General features: G+C 27.3%; 1 protein-coding gene across 1 annotated transcript in view; it reads left to right on the forward strand.

Moving 5' to 3' along the window:
• Positions 1–15,373, forward strand: part of LOC107444985 (zwei Ig domain protein zig-8) — a 197,620-nt gene extending 182,247 nt beyond the window's left edge. Inside the window, exons 4-7 of the mRNA XM_016059279.3 lie at positions 4,996–5,292; positions 6,853–7,038; positions 11,072–11,152; positions 14,457–15,373. Of these exons, the coding sequence (XP_015914765.1) occupies positions 4,996–5,292; positions 6,853–6,971 (416 nt within the window). The 3' untranslated portion in view covers positions 6,972–7,038; positions 11,072–11,152; positions 14,457–15,373. The remainder of the gene's footprint in view (positions 1–4,995; positions 5,293–6,852; positions 7,039–11,071; positions 11,153–14,456) is intronic.
• Positions 15,374–16,143: the final 770 nt, after the last annotated feature.

Here is a 16,143-nt window from a genome sequence, read left to right on the forward strand (position 1 = left end):
TTAATGAAATCAGCCGAAAATTCTGCCGAAATATTTTGAATCAGCGTAGAATAAGAAACGGAAGATATGAAACCAGTTTGATTGTCTGACTAAATGTGGAGCTGTTAACAATAATCATTTATCAACTCATTATTTTTCTTCAGTTAATCATGTTTTCATTTGCACTTTCCTCGTTAGTGATTCGTTAAATTTCAATTACGCATTTGCTTTGACTTTATTTAAATAATTTATCATCCCCTAAAGTGCATCTTCTTTTACTCCTTGACAAAAAAAAATTTATACATTAGATACGGTCATTCAGAAATACTTTTCCTGTCTTGATCAGATATGAACTGTCACTTTGAATACTTTTTTTTGGATAAAACTGTTGGTATCCATGTAAATAAATAAAACTTCTGCAATATTTAGATATACTGTCAAAATTTACTTTCTTATTTTTAAGGTTTAAGCTGACTTAGTACACTTAAAATTTACTTTAAAATTATTGAAATATTTTAAAAAGTATTTTAGCATATATTCACAGTTTTCATATACGTAATAATAACAATTCGTGTGACCTAAATATCAAATAAATATTTATATTCAGTTTGCTAAATATTATTGCAAATTCATTAATTTGTTTAGTGTTCATGAAATTATACACGATCAGAAAAATCTGCATAAATGTAAACTGCAATGCGGTTCAAGCTTGTTGTAAGAATTATAAGGTGTTTAATAGATGCATGTCTCCGTCAAAATTTAACCGTAACACCGAATTATCAAATATCGCTTAATCATGGAGCAATCAAAACGTGTTTGAATAAATTATAATATTATATGCATTAATCAGCAGTTATTGTAATAAATTTTCTTTCTTAACTGTAAATTTAAGTAATTTTAATTCTTTACACAAACATAATTCTGATAAATCATATTACGTGCCATTAAGATCAAGCAAAGAATAATTTTCAGTTTGCTAAACATTATTACATCTTTTTGATCAATATGCTTATATTCTCACTGTAAAATTGGTATGAAGTTGAACAATAATATCGACAATTTAAACCATTATACTATGCAAATTTATTGGAATCTTATAATGAGTAAAACTGAACCATCCTTTTTAATAAAGTTTAAGCAAAGCTTTATTTTAATTATGCTAAACATTATTGTGATATTTCTCTTTTGATGACAATGATTATATTCTTTCTGTAAAATAGGCATTAATTTGAAGAATAATATTTATACTTTGAACCATTATACGATGCAAAATTACTGCAATTTTTATAATGGGTAAAACAGAACCTTATTTCTGTTAAATTTTAAGCATAGCATTGTATAAGTCAGTATTTGGTTCAGGATGGAATTAAAACCGGTTTCAATAAACAATTAATATGCGGATTTCACCATTTATGGATGCAGGTTTTAATGTTTAATATTATTAAAATCGAAGAAAAATTTGCTTCCTAAGCTCAAACAAAGATAAAGCTAAACAATATAGGAAATATTCTCTTTTTGGTTGGTGCAAATTTAGAAAAATTGTTAAGTTGAACCGTATTCTATAAAAAAATTACTGCAACCTTCATGTAGTTTTAAATTTAAACATGTTTTCGTTCAAGTTTGATTGCATTAGCATGATAATTCAGTTGAGTTTGAGACCAATTTGAGATTGAGTGAACGAGGGTACAATATATTAAGGTACAATATATTTCAAAATTTTTGACAAAATATTAAACCTTTTATTGTATTGAAAACGTTTTTTGCTTTAAAATATCTGGTAAAAACTTTTGAGATAGTTTGATCTTTTTCATAAAAAAAATGAAATATAAATCGAAGATAGAAAATTTTATTTTAATATGGAAAAGAATATCATTCTGAACACGTTGCTGACAGCTTTAAGGTTCATCACGTATGAATGAGGCACCTCTGTTATATATTTCTTCTTCATACTTGCTCCGTTGCAAACTTCTTTTGAATTCAAAAGGGATTTATTTTTAAATCAATTTTCTTTTGCAACCACAAAATAAATTCCATTTTCTATTTGAAAGCAGGTTGTAAATAAATATATTTGAATATAGTGTATAAAGAAAAATGGTGACGGGTAGAAATTAAATCACGTTTTTTGGAGCTAAGTTATGGAGCTATTTTGTTCCGCCTTTTACAAAAACTTAAAATTTATTTCAAAATAAATACATTTCGTAAAATTTGAAACATTTTTTTTTACTAATTTAAAGTGAACATTTGGCTTTTTTTAATGTAATTTAGTTTTTATTTACCGAGAAATTTACCAAGGAGTTTTATTCAAAATAAAATACAATCCAATTATTTCTGGAATCTCAAAACATTCAGAAAATAAATTATCTTTCCAACTCTGCCTGGAATCAAATTAACATTTCAAAGGCTTCCTTATTAAATTTTCTTACCGAGAACTGTTTTATTACTCCCTTGCCAAATCTGAATGTGGTCTACGGTTATGTATACACAATTGTTTATTAGTTCGAGATGTATTAGAATAAACAGAAACATTTCCACATTTGATTAAGATTATTCAAAATAATTTACTTCTCCCGTAAGATAAACAAAAAGAATTAGGCAATTACTTTTAATTTACATAAATTATGTGTAGCTGTTTAATTAAACCGTTAGATACTATAGAAGAGTAAGTCAGAAATTTTTTTAAACAAAAAGCCCTTAAATAATGTAAATACTGAAAATACCAAGTTATAAGTTATACTGTAAATACAGAGTTGATGAATATATACTCAATTAAATAAGTCATTAATCAGAAGCATTGATTTTTTTTAAATATACTATGAGATATTGATAATTATATTGAGCAAATATGATGAAAATTAAGGTTTTTCAACGAAAAAATATACACTTGTACACTTGTGGTTGCACCAATCACAACAACCATACTCATCAATTTGATCTAATTTAGTTAAAATTTTTGAATCATTAAGATTTCATTAACCGAATAATTCAGTTCAGTGGGTGCCAACTTGAAAGAGATGCAGGACGTATGCAGGACGCAAAAGTATGAGGGTTGTTGGATCAGTTAACGCCATTTGGGGAGTTCTCAGATTAGTTTGTAACATTTTGTGAGCTTTTGAACCGATAATTCAACAAAATTCTCCAAATTTTAAGTTTACTAATATTAATAAAAATTTCCTTCAAATGAAGCAAAATTCACCGTTTTATACAAATTTTCTAATTTGGAAACGAATTTGGTAAACTCTGCAAATTAGCAACCAAATCAATAAACTTTGATACAATTCAACGAAATTTATAACAGCAATTATTAAAAAATAAACTACCACGAAATTTATATAATTTGGATCAAAATTTACCGGTCCAAATTCACACGAGGAAAGCGCTATTAGAATCTAACTAGTTTATAACTCTAACTAGTAAACTAATTTAAAATATGATTGTTGTTTCTACTGGGTTTATAACAGGATACAGTTTCTAATATTATAACCCCTATGTTGTGTCCTATCTTCATATCAGCTACACTGAATCATCCTGTAAAAAAGGGACACATATTATCGATACAACATTTGCAGCAATTTTTCACTATTGCTTAAAGTGGGTATTTGTTTGAAAATAAAAATAATGAATAAAACGTGTTATTTTTACATTACGAAAAAGTGACAGGAATTTCAATAAGACAAAAAAATGTTTCTTGCACTTGATAATAAATATTCAATAATTATTTCTAATGAAAAAAAAATATTCAATAGAAAATTTTTTTTTCCAAAATAATAATAAAAAAATATAGATTTATCCTTGTTATGGGAATTATGATATTAAAATAGAACAATTCACTCTTGAACTTTTCATCATTGTTTTAGTTTTCTTCATTTCTATTCTGATATTTGAATGAAGTTTTTCAACTTTATAGTAACTTTATTCACTAAGATAAAGTATGGTCAAAACTACGAGAATATGGTGCAATTCACCGTATTTCCAGCTCTATGGGAACACCAAAAACCATTGTAATTTTTACCGTAGCAATTACTTCGATAAATTTAACAAACAAATCTGGTTTAATAATATACATAAATTAATATTATAACAGTTTTAACGTCATAATAATAATTGTAAATGTTTTTGATCCTAGTAAAATTCGCTACTTTTATCATGATATTCTCTGTCGACCGGCCTGTGTAGGGGTTAGGGAACTGCCCTTACGTCAGAAAGGTTCTGAGTTCGAGTCCCGGTCAAGGCATGGATGTTCTTTACTATCTGTCCTTACTGGGGGAGCAACGTTGGCCCACCTAATAGGGTGCCCCTGAAAGAGTGGCCAACAGATCTGCCCTTCAGGTTCCTGTATGCCCTAGGTCATTATCCAGGTGGGCATTGGACAAAAAAAAATCATGATACTCTAGAGAATTGCATCGAAATTATTCATTCTATTAAATTTACTTTTTAGTTTTGTATTTTTCACTAAATGTGTAGTAATAAGATCCATAATTTTTAAAGCCCGAATTTCCGGAGAGCTATTACTATATGAAAAAGAAACACAAATTATTGTTTAAATATTGCATATTTTTTTTCCATTCCCATTTTTTGACAGAGATTAAATAAAGAATGAATAAAATGAATTATGAATTATTAAATAACTTTAATTATGAGTTATAAAAATTATTATAAAATAAAATGATTATAAAATAAAATAATTAGGAATTATAAAATATGATATTTTTTCCAGATTATTTCTCTGCACTTCTTTGAATGGCGCTATGTTCAATATTTGGATACATATTATTATTTATATTATAATTTTATATTTATTATATCATATATTACATCTCATATACTATATATTTAAGTTTCACTATTATAGTTTTATAATTCCCCATTAATGCGTATAAATCAATTTGAAGAAATCTAAGTACTTTTAATCCTTTATTACCAAATATAAACGAAAATTAATATTTAGTGCGAAAAGTTTAGCAACAATTACATTGCCTTCAGAGATAGGCATAAATATTTTTCGTATTTTTCTTTCAGTTCCTAAATCCTCCATAAAAGAAGCTCCTGATTTATATGTGAAAACAGGCAGTTCAATCAACCTAACGTGCTTGATTAGTCAGAGTCCAGAACCTCCAGTTTTTGTGTTCTGGTACCATCAGGACCGAATGATCAACTATGATTCCTCAGGTGGACAAATCACGGTGCAAAAGGCAGGAAAAGATACCGCTGTAAGCAGGCTATTCATCAAAAATGCTCAGCCTGCTGATTCTGGTAATTACACTTGCTGTCCATCAAATGCAGATGCTTCAAGTATTAGCGTACACGTTTTGAATGGTAAGTGTCTGTCTTTACGAAATAAAACTCCCTTTTATTCCTTTTGATTTGATGTGTTGTAACTATTGAATATTTTTGTAAGATATTTCCAATTTTTAGCGATAATTTTACATTACATTAATTAAAAATAATTTTTATTTCAGGATCTATTTATGCTTTTTTTATCTTTTCAAGTTCTTAAAAAAATTGTAAATTGGTGTTCCTTGCAATCATTTTTCAGAAAATGAGATTTAAATTGAATACAAAAAATCATTGAGTAATAACTTCTAAAACCATTTGACTTCCAAAATTGAATGTTGATTTTTTTTAGAAAAAAGTTTGTTATTAGTCTCGATTTAGTGACCATTTAAGATATTAATTAGTCTCCATCTTTTATCAGCAAATTTCTAAGGATAAAGAAAAATATATTCTATTGTTTTCTAAATATCGATTGGAGGAAATGAATATATGCCTGAGAAATTTCTGTCACATTTTAAAAATTAAAAATACATTGAAAAATGATAAAATTTATAACGATCAAGGGTACGCACATAACAGTGATATGTAGGAGTTTTATCAATATTGATAGTTTTTGAAAACTATTTTAGGTTTTTTTTTAAAAAGTAGTTCTGAGTACGACTAAGTTGCTTGTCCAAATGATGGCTCTGGTTATTGTTTCACTGAAAACAATTAAGTTACAAAAAAAAAACTTCTGATATACCGTATTTGCTACTTTAATAATTAACATATTTTTTACTTTAATAATAATTTCACGTTTACTTTAATAATTAACTTCTGATATTTTTTATATTAACAGCAATGAATCACTCTTAAAAAATAAATATTACTCTAAAAATATTGCTATAATATATTACGGTAAATGGATTTTATTGTAAAATGGAGTATACGGATGATGAATCGTAAGTGTCGGTACTTTATGCCCTAATTTAATCCAGAATATGTATTATTCTGTTTTAAAGTAATTCCTACTTGAAGATTAAGAAAAAAAACCTGATAAAGTTTGCTGTTTAGGGATACTACATATTTTTTGTTTTACATTAGGGGTATTTATCTAGTTTGGTTTCTAGCTTTATTACATTTCTGACTGTTTTATTTCTGCTAGTTTAAAGACTATATGTACTCAATTACGTTGAATATTTAATGAACATAATTAGTAATATATAAGAGGTTTTGTATTAAATAAAATAAAAAGCAAAAAATTGTGAAAGATTGACAAAATGTTAGTTTGAAAATGTATTTTTCCTAATCGACGAATAACTGGACTTTGCGTGTTTAGCAGAATCCCTTGTAATCGATGATTCAGATGAAGTATGTTAATTAATAAGAAATTAATTCGTAACTTCATGTTTTTTAAGTGTTTTGTGCTGTTCGTTAACATGGAATTTTGTTATCAAGAAAACTATGAAAGGACAATTTTGAAAAATCACTGCTATTGGCAATTTTAGACAGAAAGTGTAACCTAGTATAGAGCAATTACTTAAATGCCTTCTAGTTATTGATAATTATTTCCCTGAATTAAAAAAAATGAATTTTACGTAGATTTTTTTATTTTAATTGTAGGTGAAAAAAGAGCAGCAATGCAACATGATCTAAACACCTCTCCGGCATCTGGAGCCATGGACCAAAATTCATGGAGTTTTTTGGTGTCTATTTTGCTGTTTTTGGTTCTGTCATCCTGACGCTATTAACCAACTTTTGATTGGTGATTCAGATATGACAGTCCGTCCATTTCTCAGCCATACTTTCGTAAGTCTGGAATTATGTTTGAATTGTCAAATGCTGCAAAAGTGAATTATTTTATTTTTGAATGTTTGCAAGCTTATTTTATTTCAATCTTTACACATAAATTTAGCAAATTTCTTATTCTGTGCCTTCTTTCGAATTCCGATGTAAAGCAAACAATTTCAAGTTTTGATATTAATTAAGGTTATTACAGTTGCATGTTGAAGCAGAATAAGTGATAAGATAGGTAAGGTAAGGAAAAAATGACATTCATCATATCCATAATCAAATTGTACCCAAGAATAAATGAGAAGTAAATATCAAGGGAAGAAAAAATAATTAACTTGTAGCGTATCTACCACTACAAAATTACAACTACAATTCACTAGTATATAAGACATGTTAAGGTATCCGACTACCTTCGGGACAAAATTTTTGAAAAATAAATATTTTTCACAACATTATTGCNTATATATATATATAGAATTCCTCATAAGTAGTCTTTCTTAAAAACATATGTTTCTTATCAAGTTTAAGATTTAGAAGTCGGTCTCACAGATAAACCAGATAAGGCCAGATAAAAGATTATTTTCTGAAGTTAATGGGCAATAAGTCGTAGATGAAGTACGCATTAAGATAGTCCCAAAAACTTCACAGCGGCAGAATGGCGCTATCCTTTTAGCGAATCAAATTCTCTAAATTATATCAATTGAATGAAGTTTCATTGAGTTAAGAATATCCTTGCAACCACATTTCATTGAGTTAATAATATCCTTTCAACCACATCTCCTTTTTAGAACCCCCCTTTAAAATCTCGGGACAGCCAAAAATGCGGATCTTTTTTAATATTTTTCATATCTAGATAAATCTGGGTCAATTCCCAACATTCCTGCTAGGGAAACCTACTATGTAATAGATGTAAAACTCCAGCCAATAATGTTTTCAATACTCCATATAACGTAATAAAATGTCTTTTTATGTGAAGCGGCCTAGGTCTCTTAAATTATCTAGCCTTTAAAGGCATAACTATTAATTATGAATTATCAGTAATATGTTAATATTACCGATATTTTTTTTCTTTGTGATATACCACACTTTTGCAGTGAAAATAATCCTCATTTTAAAGAATATATTTAAAGTATTTATTAGCTTATTAACTTTCTTCATTTTACAAAAAGAATAAAAAATGAAAAAATGTATTTTTATTATATGATTTAGTTTTTGGGTTTTACATTTCGGAATCCGAAAGAACTCAATTCAAAGTGTTTGTATAAAAGATCAGATTTTATTGTCTTATGTACTAAATAAAATTTTATATTATTGCTCTATTCTCACATACTATAGGTTCATTTTATCACGTGGTAGTTTTATGTTGTAAAGAGACCAAATATACCCCCAAAAAGATTATAAAATCTTTTCCTTCGAGCCAAGACCAAATATAAAATCTTCAGAAACGAAACTAAAGTCGACAAGTAAAACTATATCATGTAACGAATTCTTTGGAATAAAAGGAAAAGCGAGTAGTTTTTTTAGGAATTGAATGGCATTCAATTTCTAAAATGTCTTTGCCTATTCTGTTTTCGCTTGTTTAGTTTTGCAAAGCTAGAAAAAGAAAAACATGACTCATGTCCAATGTTCAGTGTTATTTTCCAGCAAAATCTTTAGAATTTCTGAGATAGTACATCAGTCGGTTTTTGTTTCCATCTCCTCCAATCAAAAAGCGCATTTAGTTTTAAATCGGTTAGAAAGTCAAAGAGAAAAAAAGCTCTATCAAAGTAGTTCAAGAGCAATTTAGATTGGCAGTTGAAATATTTTCAAACTTTAGCATTCATATCAAGCTTAACATAAAGTTTTAAGTCTCAGAAATTTTTCAATATTTTAAAACAATAATAATTTTTTATATGCGTTAATATGCACTTTTTTATTATACCAACGCTTTGAAGGGAAAATATATATATATTATGTAATATAAAGTAAACTTAAATAAATAATTTTGATGAAACATTGTGGTTTTTAATTTTAAATATAAAAGTAGATTAGAGAGGATTTTAAAATTTATTTATTAAAGTTAAATTTTTTGAACTTTTATATAATGCTTCAGTACACAAAAATTAAAGTAGTCGTATCATGGATTAGAGTCCCCATGTCGTCAGACTAACCGTGGGATGTTTATGTGGTTTTCCTTTCCATGCAACGCATGTGCGGGATATTTCCATCAAAAAGTCTTTCACGGCGGAAATTTTTTCCCAATACTATGGATAGGGTTCAAAATTACAAGACTCCAGACTTGAACATTAGTAGTCGCACATCCAAATTTGGGTTTGCTGTTCAACAATGGTTATAATATAAAACTAATAACTGATTTTTTAAGTTACGAAATCAGACACAAAAATGGATTCGATGGATTCGGTTTTCTAAAAATTAAAATATAGAGATGCAGCTGTGATCTATGAAATATAATTACAATAGTTAGGACAGGAGAGTGGTTTGGACCCTTCAATGTAATTTTTATTTTTTGAAAATATTTTTCGCTATATCTCGAGAGCATTTTTAGCAAATTTGAAAATTCTTACTCACAATTATAAATATCGTCTGTCCAAAGAGAATTCCATGAAAAAATGTATTTTAGTAAATATATATTATTTTTTTATTATTTTATTGAATCATAAGAGGAAAGATTTTCAATTGTAAGGTATACAGTTTCTTATGTCATTTTTAAGAATACAATTTTACAAGACAAAATACAAAATTTGAGTGAATTCGGTAAATTTTCAAATACGAGCTCATTAAAATTTGGTTAAAAATTAGTCCAAAAACGTGAAGATATAATTTTTAGATTGAAAGTTATTCAGAGTAATCCATTTTTTTTGCAATGTACTTTATTAAGTTATACACTAAATCTTTTTTTTTTTGTTTGTAAATTAGGCTAAAAAGGGGTAACAGGGTTTGTAATATAAAATAATGTAATATAAAAGTATGTAATGTAATATAAAAGGGGTTTGTAAATAAGGGCTTACGCGTACTTCAATCATAGAATCATTTCATACTGGGGTATATTTTTCATACTGCAAAAAGTCATCTAAACCAAATAACAATTTTCTGGCTTAATGAGGCTAATTTTAGATGGTTAAATTTGAAGTATAAATTCATGGTTTGTTGTTGTCCTGATATTCCTGATAAAAAAAATGCCATTGTCGCGATTTTTAGCTTTTCGACTAATACTCTTGATTTTTGTTTTTATCCAGGATCTTATCCTCGATCTTTACGAACAAAAGTTCGAATTTCGTTATGATCTAACATGTTTTATTTTAAATAAAAATACTAATGAAAAAATTACTAAATTTGATATCAAATAATTATATATAAAATCAGTCATAAAGCTTTACGAATACATCCTATTAGGGATTATACTGTAAGTCATAGGAAACTCTGTCTTGTAATAAAAGCAATCAAAAATATTACATTATAAAATTTTTATGTTGATCAATACTAGGGCCATACGCTTATTTATTATTTTTATTAAAACTCTTCAAGGGTGGAGTTCATCCGATTCTTTCATCTAATTTTAAAAATGATAGAATTCAGACATTCCAATTCTCAACACATTCATCAGGATTTTTAAATGGTGCTTCAAGGGATCATCCACTAAATTACTTCTGTACTAATATGTAAGAGGGCATATTCTTAGTGTTTTCTTTTCGATATTAAGTAAACTCTAATTTAAAATTTATTTATTAAATATTGCTAATTTTAATTAAATTTTGGCATCAGGGAATTTTAATTATTTGATATTTGATTTGATGTTTTGTATTTCATCTTTGATTAAATTTCTATACAATGATCTCAAACTATTATTTGTTGTTATGTGCTCTAAGTAAAATAATGGAAACTTTTCAAAATTTTCTAACCAACAAAGTTATTCTGAAATTTAAAAAAAAATAAAATAGCATATTGTATTACTTTTCTACACGATTATGGTAGAAGAATACTTATTTATTTTCACTGATTAACTTACTGACATTTTAAGCCCATTATTTGAAACTGTTTCGTATTCTAGGTTAAAAGATAGTTGATCAAATATGAATAGCTGCTGCAGTATCTTTTATCAATGCAAAGGACGAAAATGAAGTCTACAAACGTAAGAATTATGTTTCATTACGCATCAAATATTGTTTTTTCTTTAAAAAATAGATTAAAAGTTTTAAAAAAATCTTAATTTTATGAATAAATGATTATTATTTTACATTTTTGTTACAAATTAAATCATGATATATTAAATATCAATAAGTTAGAAAGTTTGCTTCATTTAACAGATCTCATCCACTGGACACTAAAATTGAATTAAATGATATATTTCATTACTTTCAGTTAAAAATAATGTGTACAATGGTGTTTTATTGGAGCAAACATTAAATAATTTGAAAGCTTTTGCCACTTCCATACCTTATTAAGCAATTTAGTCAATTCTAATTGTAAGAGAGAAATGTATATTCCTTAATTATGTAAACAAAATCAGTATGTTATTTATAAACCAGTATGTTATTGATAGGAATTTTGCTCCCAACACGCACCAACCACAGTGCTGACGCAAACTATCCTAAATGGTAGACGAATCATGAGTTAGACTTCACTTGCTTTTTTATTAACCGTGGGTGGCTTTTCGAGGTTTTCCTCGCTAGATAACGCAAACACCGGTTAGTTCCATCAAAATGTCCTCCGCGAAGGTTAGTTTGTCTCAAAGCTTAATCAGGGAGTACCTTTGTCTTCTGGGTTGGTTTTAATAATACAAGGCTACGGAGTTGAACATAGATAGTTGCAAGCTGAGACTTTGGTCGGCTGCTAAATGCTGGTTATAAAGTTTAAAAAAATAACAGTAATAATAATAATGATTTTGAAATGAATTCAAACACATATGCAAAGTAATGAAAGTAAAATATTATAAAATTTTAAAAACAAAGTAAGTTTATTTTTCAAATTGAATAACTTTTTAGAGCAAGTAAAGCATTATTGAATAAAAAATATATATTTTTCATTGTTTCAGATTGAACTTTTTGAAACTGCATAATTTTTCCCTAATATTTTCGAAAAGAAAAATAACTGGCTCAAGCTTAAAAACTTTTAAGTAAATTGCCTTTCCTTAACATCAAGATTAATATACCTATTTATGTAATGGCTACAGTCCAAATTTATGCTAAACTTTTAAATTTCTCGAAAAAGCTCCACAACTTTCACTTTCAGGATGCAAAAATAACATTTTCGATTACGCTCTATAAGTAATGAACGTGAGCCAATCCATGAAATGTAGTTTCCTAGTTCTTTTTTAAGTTAAATTAGATTATTGAAGCTTTATCTTTGCCTATTTTTTAATGTCGTTTTTCGGATAGTTCCTTTATATTTTAAATTGAGAATCAGCATTTGTTATAAACAAACATACATTTTAGAATTTTTTTCTTTGCTATGAATAACATTAGTTTTATTCAAAATTTAAATTTATTTAAAAGAAACTGAAGTTATGAAAGTTTAAAAATTACTTAGGTCTTTTTTCTGATGGAACCCGAACAATGAATTGTACAATTGTTTGAATTTTTTTTTTAATAATACTAAAATTTAAAAAAAAATGCTAGTATTTCCAATATTTTTTTTAAATTCAGAAAGTAGGACAATTAAAATGAAAGAACGTTTAAGAAATAAAGAAAATAATTACGAAATGATTTATTTTGCATTCTTAACTTGGTATCTTAAATAATAATTTCAAGTCATCAATTATTGATTTCAAATTAATAATCAAAATTATTTATCTGTTTTGTAATTTAAACTAGTTTTAAAATTGCAATTGGCTAAATTATTTCAACCAGATAAAATGAAAAGCACAATCTAAAATCGGAATCTAATATCAGAATTTTCTGTTTTAAATCACTTTCATTTAATTCAAAATCCTCTTATAATGATTTAATCTAATAAAAGTGATTTTACAAGCTGTATTATCGCTGTGAAGATTGTATAATTAGGTCTTATCATCTTGTCATTGGTCATGAGACTGTGACACTCCTGGTTCAGAGTGAACTATAGCATAAAAGCTTTCTTTTTTTTTATACAGTGTATAAATTTTACTAACTTATAATTTTTACTAAATTTTATTAATCTTGCTATGAGAGTGAGTAAACCCGAAAGTCGTTGGAAAGTTAGATTTCGTTCGAATAAAACTAGAATAAGCAGTCTAACTAGTATTATTTGTCTATTGTCCTTTTCAGCAATTTTCAGAGAAAAAATATCAGGCATTTAGCGCCATTAACTGATAAATCCAAATCTGCAATTTTTTTTCCTCAGAACTCAAACCAGTTATATGCCAAAAATGGATGATGATATGTAAAATAAATTATAGAAAAATTAAACAAAAAAAGATTTGTACTGCGTGAAACGTTCTTCTTTGGTAACGAGAGAAAGTTTTCTTCATAATATCAAATTCGTCTGTAAAAAACAGCACTTCTAATGAAAAAGAAATTATAATACAACCTTTATGAAAACAAACAATGAGGTACATTTTAATATCAAAATTAGCAGACTCTCATGCTAATATTTCATTCGGAATGGTCTGTCTTTTAGATAAAAAATATTGTTTTATAGTAACAGCGTAATTTTTGAAACATTTTGTGAAGAAATTTATTTTTAGATAATATAAAATACCTTTTTACCAAAGAAAAATGCAGAATACTTTGCATTTCTCTTTCTTTTCATTTTTTTAAATTTATTCTTCAAATCATCGGACATTTTTGCAACACCTGATATTACCCAATGGAGAATTTATCTTTCCGTTTCTCCGTCTTGTTCAAGCTTTGCACATCACATACTCAAATCAGTTTTCACTGAGTACTCCAATCATCTAAATTGAATCGAGCAATTAGTAAAAACTGATTTGCAGTCTCGATAATTGTCTGAAATGGCACAAAACTTGTGGCGGTTTAATCTTAATCAACTGTTACTATAATTACGCAAGTTCTCTTTATACTTAAGTTAATATGTATATACACAATTAGTTATTTATTTATTTTTAATTCAACTCTTTTAGGGATGTATAACTTCTCAAATGTCAGTATTGAAATTTTAAGGTTTTTATATTCGCTACGAAAAATCTCTGATTACACTGCGGTAAAAAGCACTAGCGTCCTCAGCGCCGCTGATTTTCATCGTAAAATACATTTTGAACATTTTATGGAATAAAGAAATCTGATATACATAATTTTTACGAAAATATTTACCACAAAAGCACTTAATCATTCTAATGAAGAATATTACTATAAATCTTACGGCATAAAATTTTACGGTAAAAATGGATTTTACGAATGCGGCACTCAAGATGCCAGTATTTTTCATCATAATTTGATCCGGAATATTTTACAGTGTTTGAGTGAATGAGTGAAATATAAATATTTATTTATTTTTAGGAATATAAAGCCTTGATTATTGATGGTTCGAGCTATGTGTGACTTCATATTTACCGAGTAACTGAAAGTATTCAGAGCTGTTAAAACGTCCATTGTTTCAACAGGGCCAAATTATAGATAGAAAAGTATCTAACATTGGACACACTCTTCGTTACAGAGAAACAGCTAAAATGATGAGTGATACTGCTGGCAGCTTTCATAGTGAATGCTGAATTTCAAGAATATAATTTTTCTTTTATTTTTCGTGGTGTCTTTATCCATATCTATGTCATCTATACGTTATACAAACTCAAGTTACGTATGTGTTGAATTATTCAAGTCTGTGGAACTTACAGGCTTTCGATGCCAAATGACCTAACAAACGACCTAAAACTGACATACCTGCATAGATGTATATTCGATAAGGACTTCTGTGTACATATAAAAAATGGTGAAATATATAAGACATAAGCTATAAATATATGTATGTTTAAACAGTTTCTTGTTTTACGGAACAGAATTTCAAAGGTGCTGCATCTTATCATATTAATAGTATGAAATATTATGAGTAAACAATTTTCTAGGACATGTTCTTGAAAATCAAGACAAACTGTTGCTGTTCAAATATCTGTATATTGTATAATAGTTTTCAGATTTCTTCGTAACTTCCGAACTTATGAGCGGTAAGCATACAAGCGGGCTCTTGACTTATTATTGTTCTTTTTTACTTCATTTGTTTTCTTTTAAAACTATATATTTGTGAACAGAGAGAGATCAAGGTAACCTGAACGAGAATGTTTTCAGCAGATAAATTTCTTTCATGAAATATTCAATATAAAGTTTTTTTCGTGTAATCTATTTATTGCGTGTTGTAATATTTTATTTGAAGCTCAAATTATGTATTAAGGAGGAATGATAAAATAAAGAATTTTATTAAACGTTGAGATTGTGTTTTTTGCCACTGTTGGAAATTTCGTCACAATTTTATCCGTCGTTACTTTTTTCTTCATCATCACGATTTTACTAATTTTCTTAAGGTGTAGTAACTAAGCTGAATGCTACTCATATCCAACCTTAAACTATTTGTTGGAGGGTCGTGCCTTTCAGTTTCGGCAATTTAATTTATGTATTTTTAAGAGAGAAGTTCTATTAAAATTATAGGTTTCTATAAAGTTAGAATGAGTTTTACTAAGTTATCTTAAGAGTGTCAAGGTAGATATTAAAAGTGTATTCGATAGTGCTATTAGTGTTGTACCATTTATCTTTAAGATGTCAACACCAGAACTACAATTTCGTTTTTTTTGGGACAATATTTAATTATTTAGTTTTTAATTTCGCATTAAAGAGCAATATATAAAAATATTTGTTACATTTCCTGAACAAATCTTTCATTAAACTAGCTAATATTCAATTTCTTTAAAATTTCATAATTATGGAAATATATAATATTTATATACTATTTTTAAAGAGCAATATAAAAAAAATATCATTAAGACGATATCTCTTAAAATTTAACTTCAGCAAAATATTTTCTCATATCTCGTGTTTCTTTATAATGAGGAAAATAGGTAAAATTTGAAATTTATTTTTAAAAATAGACCGCCTTTTTTTATTTTGTGTGTCATTTAAGCATTTACAAGCACCTTTTTTCAACTTTTCTTAGATTAATTAAGTGGTTTGTATAAGCAGTACATCGTATCATGATTTT

Source organism: Parasteatoda tepidariorum, chromosome 5 (assembly GCF_043381705.1).
Source record: "Parasteatoda tepidariorum isolate YZ-2023 chromosome 5, CAS_Ptep_4.0, whole genome shotgun sequence".
NCBI lineage: Eukaryota > Metazoa > Arthropoda > Arachnida > Araneae > Theridiidae > Parasteatoda > Parasteatoda tepidariorum.